The sequence below is a fragment of the Acipenser ruthenus genome, chromosome 58, assembly GCF_902713425.1.
Source record: "Acipenser ruthenus chromosome 58, fAciRut3.2 maternal haplotype, whole genome shotgun sequence".
NCBI lineage: Eukaryota > Metazoa > Chordata > Actinopteri > Acipenseriformes > Acipenseridae > Acipenser > Acipenser ruthenus.
In genome coordinates, this window is record NC_081246.1 from 3,997,905 (window position 1) to 4,010,087 (window position 12,183).

General features: G+C 45.7%; 1 protein-coding gene and 2 non-coding genes across 3 annotated transcripts; 2 read left to right on the forward strand and 1 right to left on the reverse strand.

Annotated features, from left to right (window-relative positions):
• The first annotated feature begins 1,268 nt into the window (after positions 1-1,268).
• LOC131724943 (zinc finger protein 501-like) lies at positions 1,269-5,006 on the forward strand. Its single transcript, XM_059018073.1, has 2 exons — positions 1,269-2,066; positions 3,080-5,006. Exons 1-2 carry the CDS (start codon positions 1,493-1,495, stop codon positions 3,766-3,768), a joined length of 1,263 nt encoding a protein of 420 aa, XP_058874056.1. The 5' UTR covers positions 1,269-1,492; the 3' UTR covers positions 3,769-5,006.
• A 6,122-nt stretch (positions 5,007-11,128) lies between these two features.
• trnal-cag (transfer RNA leucine (anticodon CAG)) lies at positions 11,129-11,211 on the forward strand. Its single transcript has one exon. It is a non-coding gene; the product is annotated as a tRNA-Leu (tRNA).
• A 572-nt stretch (positions 11,212-11,783) lies between these two features.
• Positions 11,784-11,866, reverse strand: trnal-uaa (transfer RNA leucine (anticodon UAA)). The gene has a single exon. It is a non-coding gene; the product is annotated as a tRNA-Leu (tRNA).
• Positions 11,867-12,183: the final 317 nt, after the last annotated feature.

Here is a 12,183-nt window from a genome sequence, read left to right on the forward strand (position 1 = left end):
TAAAGCACAGATAGGTCTGGTAAAGCATAGGGAAGCATTGTAAAGCACAGAGAGGTCTGGTAAAGCATAGGGAAGCATTGTAAAGCACAGAGAGGTCTAGTAAAGCATAGGGAAGCATTGTAAAGCACAGAGAGGTCTGGTAAAGCATAGGGAAGCATTGTAAAGCACAGAGAGGTCTGGTAAAGCATAGGGAAGCATTGTAAAGCACAGAGAGGTCTGGTAAAGCATAGGGAAGCATTGTAAAGCACAGAGAGGTCTGGTAAAGCACAGGGAAGCATTGTAAAGCACAGAGAGGTCTGGTAAAGCATAGGGAAGCAGAAAGAGGGGAGGGAGAGAGTGATGAGAGATGTGGAGGAGGGGAGAGAGGAGACTGCAAGGGGGAGAGTGATTTTTCATGGTAGAGAGAGGGGGAGGGGTCCTAAAAGAGGGGAGAGAGAGTGGGAGAGGAAAGAGGGAGATGGAGGAGAGAGAATGGATTAGAGAGGAGAGAGAAGTGTAAAATAGAGAGAAGTGAGGGGGAGTTGAGGGGGGGGGATTGCTGTGTATAAATCCCTTGTGACAACAACATCTTTATTTGTCAGTTTTAAAGATTTTCCTGTTTATTAATTATTTGTAATTTCTTCTGCTGCTTTAATATTAGCGCCAAGGAGAGAAAGAGACAGAGAGAGAGAGAGAGAGAGAGAGAGAGAGAGAGAGAGAGAGAGAGAGAGAGAGAGAGAGCGGTCTGCACTCACAGCCTGTTGCCCTGGGTGGTTCATGTGAGTCATGCCAATAAAGCACATTTTGAATTTTGAATTTGAATTGACAAAGAGGGGGAGAAAAGAGAGGAGAGTGGGAGGAGAGAGAGAAAAAAAAAGAGGCGGGGGAGGGGAGACAAGCAGGTTAAGTGACTTGCTCAGGGTCACACACACACAGAGTGAGTCAGTGGCTGAGCCAGAAACCTGCTGGTAACAAGCCCCTTTCTCTAAGCACAGTGTAATAAAGCACACTGAAGGCATGAGACAGCAACATGCAGAAAATTGTATTCCACATGAGGGCAAAAAATATATATAAATTAAATAAATGCATTTTCTTGTCCGGGTCCTGCACTGTTGGAGGAGTTCGACAGGGGGCGCTGATTAACAGCGCGGCCACAGGAAGACGGCGTGTGTCACTGAAAGGCTGTGATGACGTGATAGTGCGATAATGGAATACTGTGATGTGATTGGCGGAATGAAGCGGGGCGGGGCCGGGCAGGGAGGAGCGTATTTCAGTCGAATTTATGAGGAAGATTCGAGTTTTCTTTAATTTATTTTCGACCAGTTTCGCCTTTGTGAGTGAAGTAGTAAACACCGAAACTGCGTGCGTGAGAGTATTTATTTAGTATCTGGGATATAATTCGCTAATGTATCTGTACCGTATTATTAATAAACGTGTTGATTAGATACCGCTGAGATTTTTCTTAAACTAACTCACAGGGCGTGTTTTTTTTTGTGTAAGTCGACATAACAAGATGAGACCGGTGGTATCCCACACTGCTAAAGATAAGATGGATTTCAGCATCTCCGTGTCGTTCTTTCAAGACGAGCTCGCCTCTACCATCGAGCACGCAGTGAAAGCGGCTGTAGACACCGTCTTGTGCCAAATCACAAAAGTTGTCGGCGGCAAATTCACTGAATTCCGAATGGAAATGGCCGAAAGTGCCAAAGAAAACTCTGCCCTCAAACTCAAATTGCAGAGATACATGGAAGCCGCGGAGAGGAGCGTTGCAAAACGAGATCCGCCGGACGTGCGACAGGAAAACAGCAACACGACCGGCTCCGGGGCGGGCTTGAGTCAGAGTTCCCCGGCTTCGCTGTTCGGCGAACCCGCGATTGATCCGGCGGCTCACGGCGTTCTCGATCCCCCGCCGTGTTGTTTTCAATCCAAACGGGAGCACACGGTTCAGGCGATGCGGGGCAGACCGGAGCATGCGAGCGGCGCTCAGCTTGATCTCAGCAAATCCACCCGAGACGTGCTGGCCGGCTTTCAGCAGTGTGGACACGGCGAGGAGGAGTGGGAAGGTGACTGTGGGGTAACAGTACGAGGTACGTTTATTTATCGAGGGAATTAGATTCGGGGGTTTTAAAAAATAGGTAGGTTCTCGTATATAATGTGTGGCGTCCCTTTTTAGAGGAAAGGGACTAAACATTATTGCTGTGGAGAAATTGTAACCCTAGAGAAAATAACAGGGCTGGGAATCAGACTCCTATCGCACAGCAGTGTGATCCAGTCCAGGTTTTACGGCTACCAGCTTGATCAGCCCCCATTGTGTCTCGCTAACAAGCTCAGGTGTGTCTGATTATTAAACTCCCAGTGAAACCAGGACTGGATCACACTGCTGTGCAGCGGGAGTCTCATTTCTATCCCTGGTATGGCACACAACATTTTTTCGATTGTGGGGCTTCTAATGACGTCACAGTCTTTAAATACTACTTCTCCCATGTTTATTAAACTATTATTTGCTCATTTTTACTCTACAGCTGTGGCCAAACGTTTTGCATCACCCCCCTCTATATAGAATAAACTAATTTTGCTTCATAGAGTCCAATGAAAGCTGCTGAATAATGTTCCCTTGTTAACATATTGAATTCCACCCCCTCTATATAGAATGAACTCCCTCAGCTTCATAGAGTCCAATGAAAGCTGCTGAATAATGTTCCCTTGTTAACATATTGAATTCCACCCCCTCTATATAGAATGAACTCCCTCAGCTTCATAGAGTCCAATGAAAGCTGCTGAATAATGTTCCCTTGTTAACATATTGAATTCCACCCCTCTATATAGAATGAACTCCCTCAGCTTCATAGAGTCCAATGAAAGCTGCTGAATAATGTTCCCTTGTTAACATATTGAATTCCACCCCCTCTATATAGAATGAACTCCCTCAGCTTCATAGAGTCCAATGAAAGCTGCTGAATAATGTTCCCTTGTTAACACTTTGAATTCCACCCCCTCTGTATACATACCGTTTTTGTAATTGTCTCAATCCTAAAATTCTCGGCACAGTTTTCTGCTGTAACTCTTGATGGCTAAGCAGTTGTGTTTCTTTTCGTTCTAGACACGGTTGAACTGTCTCACCCCGGACCGAAGCTGCTGAAAGAACGCGTCTCTGAGTTGGAGTCCGTCCTCAAAGACGATGAGATAGAGCCCATGTACATCACTGCTGACGGCATTTACTCCAAACCACTGCTGTGCCTCCACGGGCTAAACTACTGCGTGGAGTGCCAGGAGAGCTATCTGACCTCCCTCCAGCAGGGGGCAGCAGCAGAGAAACCACACCAGTGCCCAGACTGCGGCAAACGCTTCAAACAGCCCGGCCATCTCAAAACTCACCGGCAGGTTCACTCCTCCGTGGAAAAGGTCTTCTCCTGCGGAGACTGTGGGAAGAGTTTCAACCAACTGGTCAAGCTGAGACAACACCAGCGCATTCACACCGGAGAGAAGCCGTATCAGTGCTCGGAGTGCGGGAAGAGCTTCAGTCGGCTGGACAAGCTGAAGCAGCACCATCGGATCCACACGGGCGAGAGGCCCTTCCACTGCGGAGACTGTGGGAAGAGTTTCAACCAGCTGGTCAAACTGCAGCAGCACCAGCGCATTCACACTGGAGAGAAGCCCTATCTGTGCACAGCGTGCGGGAAGAGGTTCAGCCGGCTGGATAAGATGAAGCAGCACCAGCGTGTACACAAGGGGGCGCTGGAGAGCGGGGAGCGCGCGTCCTCCAGCCAGGACCCCAGCAACGCGCAGTGAGGGGTTCAGAGGAGCGCGGTCTCCTTTTTGAATGGATGTTTCACTGCTGCAGCTGTGATGGGAGCTGTGGGAGATGGAGTTGAGCGAGGAGGGGAGGGGTAGAAACCAGGACTAGAGGACACGGTTTGGAAACGAAGTGCAGTTAAATCACCTACAGTTTTAGGATTATAGCGCTGGGATGAACGTGGAATTTTTTGGGTATTCGTTTTTAAGATTTAGATATTCCTTTTTTTCTCAACGTGATCGAAGCCGTTGTACGGAACGCTGTGTTTTAAAGTTGAAAAATATCCCAGAAGTAAGTCAGGCTTTCCTTCACCCTGCTGAATTAACTACAAGACAAAGCAAGCGCTTTCTTTTTTTCGTTATTGTGTGTTTTGAAGTACAAGCAAAGCTGAATCCTTGCCATTGTCGTGTCTTCGCGATAACCAGAGTGGTCATAGTCGTGTTTATGAAGCGAAATGGGTTAATTCTACAGGGTGATGATGCAGAACATTCAGCCACAGCTCTCTATCTCTCTATCTGTCTCTATCTATCTCTGTCTCTATCTCTGTGTCTCCTCTCTCTCTCGCTCTCTCTCCCCCTCACACTCTCTCTCTGCCCTCTCTCCCCTCCCCCTCCTCTCTGCTCTCTCTCCTCTCACATCCTCTCTCCCCTCCCCCTCCTCTCTGCTCTTCTCCCCTCTCCTGTGACACACTCTCCCCTCCCCCTCCTCTCTGCTCTCTCTCCTCTCTCTGCCCTCTCTCCCCTCCCCCTCCTCTCTGCTCTCTCTCCTCTCACATCCTCTCTCCCCTCCCCCTCCTCTCTGCTCTTCTCCCCTCTCCTGTGACACACTCTCCCCTCCCCCTCCTCTCTGCTCTCTCTCCTCTCTCTGCCCTCTCTCCCCTCCCCCTCCTCTCTGCTCTCTCTCCTCTCTCTGCCCTCTCTCCCCTCCCCCTCCTCTCTGCTCTTCTCTCCTCTCATGTGACACACACTCTCCCCTCCCCCTCCTCTCCCTGCTCGCTCTCTCTCTGCCCTTTCCTCCCTCCCTCTCTCACATCCTCTCTCTCCCTCTCCTCTGCCTCTCTCCCCCTCACACTCTCTCTCCCTCTCTCTCCCCCTCTGTCTCTCTCCTCTCCCCCTCACACTCTCTCTCCCTCTCTCTCCCCCTCTGTCTCTCTCCTCTCCCCCTCACACTCTCTCTCCCTCTCTCTCCCCCTCTGTCTCTCTCCTCTCTCCCCCTCACACTCTTCTCGCCCTCTCTCTCTCCCCTCTCACTCTCTCTCTCTAATATATATATATATATATATATATATATATATATATATATATATATATATATATATATATATATATATATATATATATAAACACACAAGGTACATTTTGCAATCTCTTTTAACCCAATCAAGTTCCAAATTCATTCATCTGAATCAAAGTGAACCCGTCGTGTTTGTCATTTGACACGTTCCGTTTAGACTCCTCGTTTTGCGCTTCACAAAGTCACAGGACTTGGTTAAAGAGAGCGTCTCAATAACAGGGAGGCGATACCACTTCAGAAACATGCTCCAAATTATTATTATTATTTAAAAAATAGCTCCTCCTCAAACGAGAGCAATGGAACGCAATGGCTTCAAGATAAACAGAGTAGAGTAAATATAAGAATGAAAAAGTGACACGTTCACCTTCAGAGTGGAATACAGACACAGACACTGTGGGTGCATGTGTGTGTGTGTGATTTTATATATATAATTTGTCATTTTGTAGTTTTTTTAAATGTTTTTTTTAAGTGTATAAACTGTTTTAATAAAAGTCTAGATAATGGAGGGGCTGACCTATTTTCTTGCGTTGAAAATGACAGCAAAATATTTGAGAAACGTTTAGACTACAAGTCTTTCTGAATGTATTTGACTGACGTGTTTGTTTTTAAGCAGCTTGTGATGTCATCTTTTAATTAATTGACCTGTTTTCATGTTTTGAAGTCTTGTGTCCGGTTCTGGTCTCCGCAATACAAGAGCAGTCAGGTTTGACCCCAGCACAGCTTCGAGGAACATGAAAATAGTCTTGAGTGAACCGAATGGGAATGGAAACTACAGCTCCCAGCATGCCTCTGCACTGGCTGGAACAGGGAGGGATGATGGGAGCTGTAGTTCTTTTAAAATCTCTGCAGCAGCTGACAAACCCTATATCCTAAAACTGAACACCTGGGAGCTGTGGTTCTTTATAGAGGTTGGAGATGGAGGTGAGGGTATGATTTTAAGTGTTTAAAATCTCTGAAGGAGCTGACAGACCCCTGCAGGCCAGACTTTAATCACAGAATCCAGGACCGGAGACGCACAGTGTGGAGATGAAGTGAGGAGACTGAGGGAAGAGACATGTCTTCACACACAGAGAGAGAGAGAGAGAGAGAGGAGGGGAGGGGATGGAATGGGCTGTCTAGTCATGTTGTTGAGGCAGAATCACTGGGATCCTTTAAGATCCGACTTGACAAAGGAAAGTGTCTCTCCCCTCCCCCTCTTGTGTGACTCTCTCTCTGTCCTTTCCTCCCTCCCCCTCTCACATCCTCTCTCCCCTCCCCCTCCTCTCTGCTCTCTCTCTGCCCTCTCTCCCCTCCTCTCTGCCCTCTCTCCCCTCCCCCTCCTCTCTCTCCCCTCCCCCTCCCCCTCTGCTCTCTCTCCTCTCTCTGCCCTCTCCCCTCCCCCTCTGCTCTCTCTCCTCTCTCTGCCCTCTCTCCCCTCCCCCTCCTCTCCTCTCTCTGCCCTCTCTCCCCTCCCCCTCCTCTCCTCTCTCTGCCCTCTCTCCCCTCCCCCTCCTCTCCCCTCCCCCTCCTCTCTGCTCTCTCTCTGCCCTCTCTCCCCTCCCCCTCCTCTCTGCTCCCCCTCCTCTCTGCTCTCTCTCTGCCCTCTCTCCCCTCCCCCTCCTCTCTGCTCTCTCTCCTCTCTCTGCCCTCTCTCCCCTCCCCCTCTTCTCCTCTCTCTGCCCTCTCTCCCCTCCCCCTCCTCTCCTCTCTCTGCTCCCCCTCCTATCTCCTCTCTCTCTGCCCTCTCTCCCCTCCCCCTCCTCGCTGCTCTTCTCTCCTCTCATGTGACACACACTCTCCCCTCCCCCTCCTCTCCCTGCTCGCTCGCTCTCTCTGCCCTTTCCTCCCTCCCCCTCTCACATCCTCTCTCTCTCCCCTCCCCCTCCATCATCTCATCTTTCCTGTCTACCCCTCTCTCTCTCTCTCTCTCTCTCTCTCTCTCTCTCTCTCTCTCTCTCTCTCTCTCTCTCTCTCTCTCTCTCTCTCTCTGTGTAAGACACACAAATACACAGAGAGGTGTGGTAAAGCTTTGTCAAGGGAAAGTGTGTTTGAAAACAAACAGTGGAGATTCGTACAGGCTTCCGAGGCCACAGCAAAAACACTCTTATTTCTGTTCAAATCTATGAATGTGTTTGTCATTTACTACAGAGTTAAAGTAACAATCTGTTTCTTTCTAATTATCCCTTCAGGCATCGCAGTCTTGAGTCCATTTATTATCTCATTTGATTTCTTATAAATCTACACGTTATCGCATTGTGTTCGTTTTCTGTAGAGCGTTGAACTCTTGGTTCATTTTCTTTATTGTGTTTGAGAGGCGATTCTCTATTCTTTAATATAACATTTACTGTTACATTTTTTCTGGTAAATACACCACAGACTAGCAACGGGCAAACGTTTTGCATCAGCACCCTGTTACTTATTCTGATAAAACAAATTTCACATTTATTTATTTATTTAAATCACTCTGTTAGTTTTTACTACTTAAAAAATGTGACATTTCGGAAAACATGAAATACTGCTGTAATTTTTTTGGGTGATATAATTTTGTAGCTTCTTTGATTACATGATGTTAAATAAAAGATCTAAATTATGTTCATATTTTTTATTTTTTTTTCTGATGCTGTCTCAATCCTCTAATTGTAGGTGATGCAGGACATTTGTCCATCGCTGTACTGCAAGGACTCTCTCCTTACACAGCAAGGCAGTCCAGCCAGCCTCTGTGAGAGGATTGGAAACTCTTCAATACAGATGGGCTTGATAGATGAACATAAGAAAGTTTCCAAACGAGAGGAGGCCCCATTCAGCCCATCTTGCTCGTTTGGTTGTTAGTAGCTTATTGATCCCAGAATCTCATCAAGCAGCTTCTTGAAGGATCCCAGGGTGTCAGCTTCAACAACATTACTGGGGAGTTGGTTCCAGACTCCCACAATTCTCTGTGAAAAGCTGCTCTCTCCTCAAAGGGTAACAGATTCTAGTAAATGTGCTCCCTCCTGAAATTATTTAGAAATGTTTCTATGACAGAAAACGTTGCCTCCTGTATTAATATTCACTGAAAAAAACTCCCCGTCCACTCTCTCCTCCCCTCCCCCTCTTTTTGCTTTCTCCTCCCCTCTCCCTCTTTCTGCTCTCTCCCCTCCCCCTCTCTCCACTCACTCTCTCCTCTCCCCTCCCCCTCTTTCCTCTCTCTTCTCCACCCCGTCTCTTCTCTTGTCACTCTCTCCTCTCCTCTCCACCCCCTCTCCACTCTCCTCTCCCCTCCCCCTCTCTCCTCCACCCCCTCTCCTCTCTCGGTTCTCTTCTTTCTCTCCCTGTTTCTGCCCTCCTCTCTCCTCTCTCCTCTCCCCCCTCTCGTCTCTCCTCTCTGCCCAGTGAACGCTGTGATAACGCAGGTGAAGTGCAGCTCATGACTCTAAAGATGAGGAGACTGCAAACTGACCCTGATAGACTTTTATAAGAGGATCCCCAGGGTGCCGTCAGAGCTGCTGAGTGTGTGCGTGTGTCTGTCTGTCTGTGACTGAGTGTGTGTGTCTGTCTGTCTGTAACTGAGTGTGTGTGTGTGTGTGTGTCTGTCTGTCTGTGACTGTGTGTGTCTGTTTGTCTGTCTGTAACTGAGTGTGTGTGTGTCTGTCTGTCTGTGACTGTGTGTGTGTGTGTCTGTTTGTCTGTGACTGTGTGTGTGTGTGTGTTTGTCTGTCTGTAACTGAGTGTGTGTGTCTGTGTCTATCTGTGTCTATGAGTGTGTGTGTCTGTGACTGTGTGTGTCTGTGTCTGTCTATCTGTGTGTGTGTGTGTGTGTGTCTGTGACTGAGTGTCTGTGTCTGTGAGTGTGTGTGTGTGTGTCTCTACTCCTAGTAACAGCACAGCTTCATTCAGAGAGCTGTCTCAGTGTGTGTCTGTGTGTCCGTATCTCTGTGTCGCTTCACTCAGTACATGAAGGAGGATCACGATGCGTTCATGTTCAATGAGATCAGTGAGTCTGTGTGTCTGTGTGTCTGTATCTCTGTGTCGCTTCACTCAGTACATGAAGGAGGATCACGATGTGTTCATGTTCAATGAGATCAGTGAGTCTGTCTGGATCTCTGTCTAATCATTAATAACAGGAACAGGTTTAAACCTGTGATGTATGGAAATGGAAATGAGGGAGAAAATAAAAGGGAGGGAGAAACACACTCTCTCTCTCTCTCTCTCTCTCTTGCTCTGTCCTCCCCCTCTCCATTTCCTTCTCTCTAATATCAAAGCAGAAGATAATCTAATAATTACTAAAAAGGAAACTATTTAAACTGACAAATATAGATGTTGTTGAGATATGAAAAAGACCCCCCCCCACCACCACAAAGGAAATATATGAGGCAGTGCCCCCCCCTCTCCACTTCCTGTATCGCTTCTCTCTATTTTACACTTCTCTCCCATCCCCCTCTCTCCTCCCCCTCTCTCCTCTCCCCCTCTCTCCTCCCCTCTCCTCTCCCCCTATCCAGCTCCCCTCCCCCTCTCTCTAACGCCTCTGACAAAAATACTCTCCTCTCCCCCTCTGCAGTCTCTACTCCCCCCCTCTCTCTCCACCTCTCTCCTCTCCAACCCCTCTCTTCTCTTGTCACTCTCTCCCCTCCCCCTCCCCCTCTCCACCCCCCTCTCTTCCCCTCTCTCGGTTCTCTTCTTTCTCTCCCTATTTCTGCCCTCCTCCTCCCCCTCTCTTCTCTCATCTCTCCTCTCTGCCCAGTGAACGCTGTAATAAAGCAGCTGAAGTGCAGCTAATGACTCAGAAAGATTAGGAGAATGCAAACTAGCTCTGATGAAACACAATTTAACAGCACAGGATCATAAAGCATAGGCTTAGAAAGACACTGTGATTGTACTGATGCCAATCAACAAAGACCTTTTGCTACCTATAACTAGTTTAGCATCACCTGGGATTTTAGGATTGAGATATATATATATATATATATATATATATATATATATATATATATATATATATATATATATATATATATATACAGTACTGTGCAAAAGTTTTCGGCAGGTATTTTTTTTTTCTTTTTCATATGTTGTTTTTTTCTGACTTTATGTGAACGAAAAGACACAAATTCGCCCGTTTTCTCATTGGAAATAGGTGAATTTCAAAATATCACTGTCCTGGTCACAAAAGCAAAGTTTGTGGGGAATAATAGCCATTTTCTATACTTTTGAGGCATAAGCAATTAGGAAATAACATTTACTACCCAGGAACCAAAAAAAAAAAAAATTGTTACACGGTATAATCAACATAATGAGAATACGTGAAAAAAAAAAATGGTACATTCGCATCTCAGAGAAACGGATAACGACACAGAACGTCTGTACAGCACTGAAACACGACGTTTAAAGATAAATAATAAATAATAGATGGGCCTCTATTATTATTTTTTTTGCAAAAAAAGGACACTAATTTTAGAAGGCATACTTATATATTTTGTTCGGTTTCATGTTGCACTTCAGGGCCACCGTAGTTAATTTGGTCGGTAGTTAAATTCCGTAAGGAAAATATATATATATATACTTTTCAGGATTTAAATACTCTGGTCAGGGACCAGGTATACGATTGCGTGTCTTATCACATTTTTTAATTAAAACGACCAGGAAGGCTTCGTCTCTGCTGTTGTGGCTACATTCATAAGGCGGTGGACTAGAAATGCGTTGGTCTCTTCCGGCGTGGTTTCGAATCCTGCCAACAGCAAGATATTACCTCTTATTGTTTTTATATATTATTATTATTATTATTATTATTATTATTAGTTGCTACTTCCGATGTTTATTTCTGTTCTCTCTCTCTGCGTTTATTTAAAGCTGTAATTAGCAATTAAACCCTCTCCATTTCTTAATTACATCGTGGATATATCTGACGGTGATGCAACATTCTTTCTAGAACTATATTCTTGAATAAAAAAAAAACGCTCGCTTTCCTCTCATTCCGAGGACGCTCGTTTCAGAATAAATAAATACATTCTGCCTGCTGGAGACGCGCCCTTTAAGATTTAGCAAATAACAGAAACGCCAGGGTGGATTCGTGAAGCGTTACGGAACGACAGGGGAGGTGGCATTAATGAAGTCAGGATGGCCGAGCGGTCTAAGGCGCTGCGTTCAGGTCGCAGTCTCCTCTGGAGGCGTGGGTTCGAATCCCACTTCTGACAAACAGTTTTTTTGTTTATTTTTGGAGGATGCATCTAATGCTTTTGTCATTTCACTTGTTTTTTTTCTTTCTTGTTAATATTTATATAAGAAAGTCGTTAAACGAGAGACGTCACCTCAAGCCGGCACCTCGCCACTTCTGTCACATTTAAACTGTGATTAGGAGGCCTCTATCACACTGTTTTCTAAATTAACATAACAATCTTAAAAAAAAATAGTTATGTAATGTATTTAAATGTTTGTTTGTTTGTTTTTGTTTGTTTTTTAATACGCAAAAAAAAAATTCTTCGTTATATGTAGATAATTTCAATCACAAAATAACAACAACTACGTAGTGGGCAGGATTCGAACCTGTGTAGGGAAACCCCAATGCCTTTCTAGTCCATCGCCTTAACCACTCGGCCACGACTACTTTATATAATAAGACGTGTATTTACTTTTAAAAATCTATTATTATTATTATTATTATTATTATTATTATTATTATTATTATTATTATTATTATTATTATTATTATTATTATTATTATTATTATTATTATTATTAGTCGGTTTTATAAAATAAAAAGAACGTCTACCAGAAGTGGGGTTCGAACCCACGCGGACATACATCCATTGGATCTTAAGTCCAACGCCTTAACCACTCGGCCATCCTGGTTCAGCACAGCCTCCTGACGTGCGCGCCGCTGCTCCCTATCCCATAGACTGCAAACGGGAGCCACGTCATCACTCGGGACTCGGGACCTTCGGCTTATTCCGCTCTAACTTCGCTGCTGTAGTCCCCTCGATTTTACAAGCATGGCGTGTCAAACTGGTCCTCATGAAACTGCTTTGGCAAGTGAAGCCCTCTGACTGCCTGAAAATGCTTTCAAACCATGTGAATATCTCAGTACAGCCGCACGGTTTGGAACATACAGGTGTCTGTGATTTAAAAACAGCATCTCTTGAAATAAAAGACAGATGAAAATGGTATCG

What these genes read in the sequence shown, in the direction of transcription:
- LOC131724943 (XM_059018073.1), top strand. Translation starts at nt 1,493, where the DNA reads ATGAGACCGGTGGTATCCCACACTGCTAAAGATAAGATGGATTTCAGC. An exon ending in CTGTGGGGTAACAGTACGAG is followed by an intron (nt 2,067 to 3,079) that starts GTACGTTTATTT and finishes TTTTCGTTCTAG; the next exon opens with ACACGGTTGAACTGTCTCAC.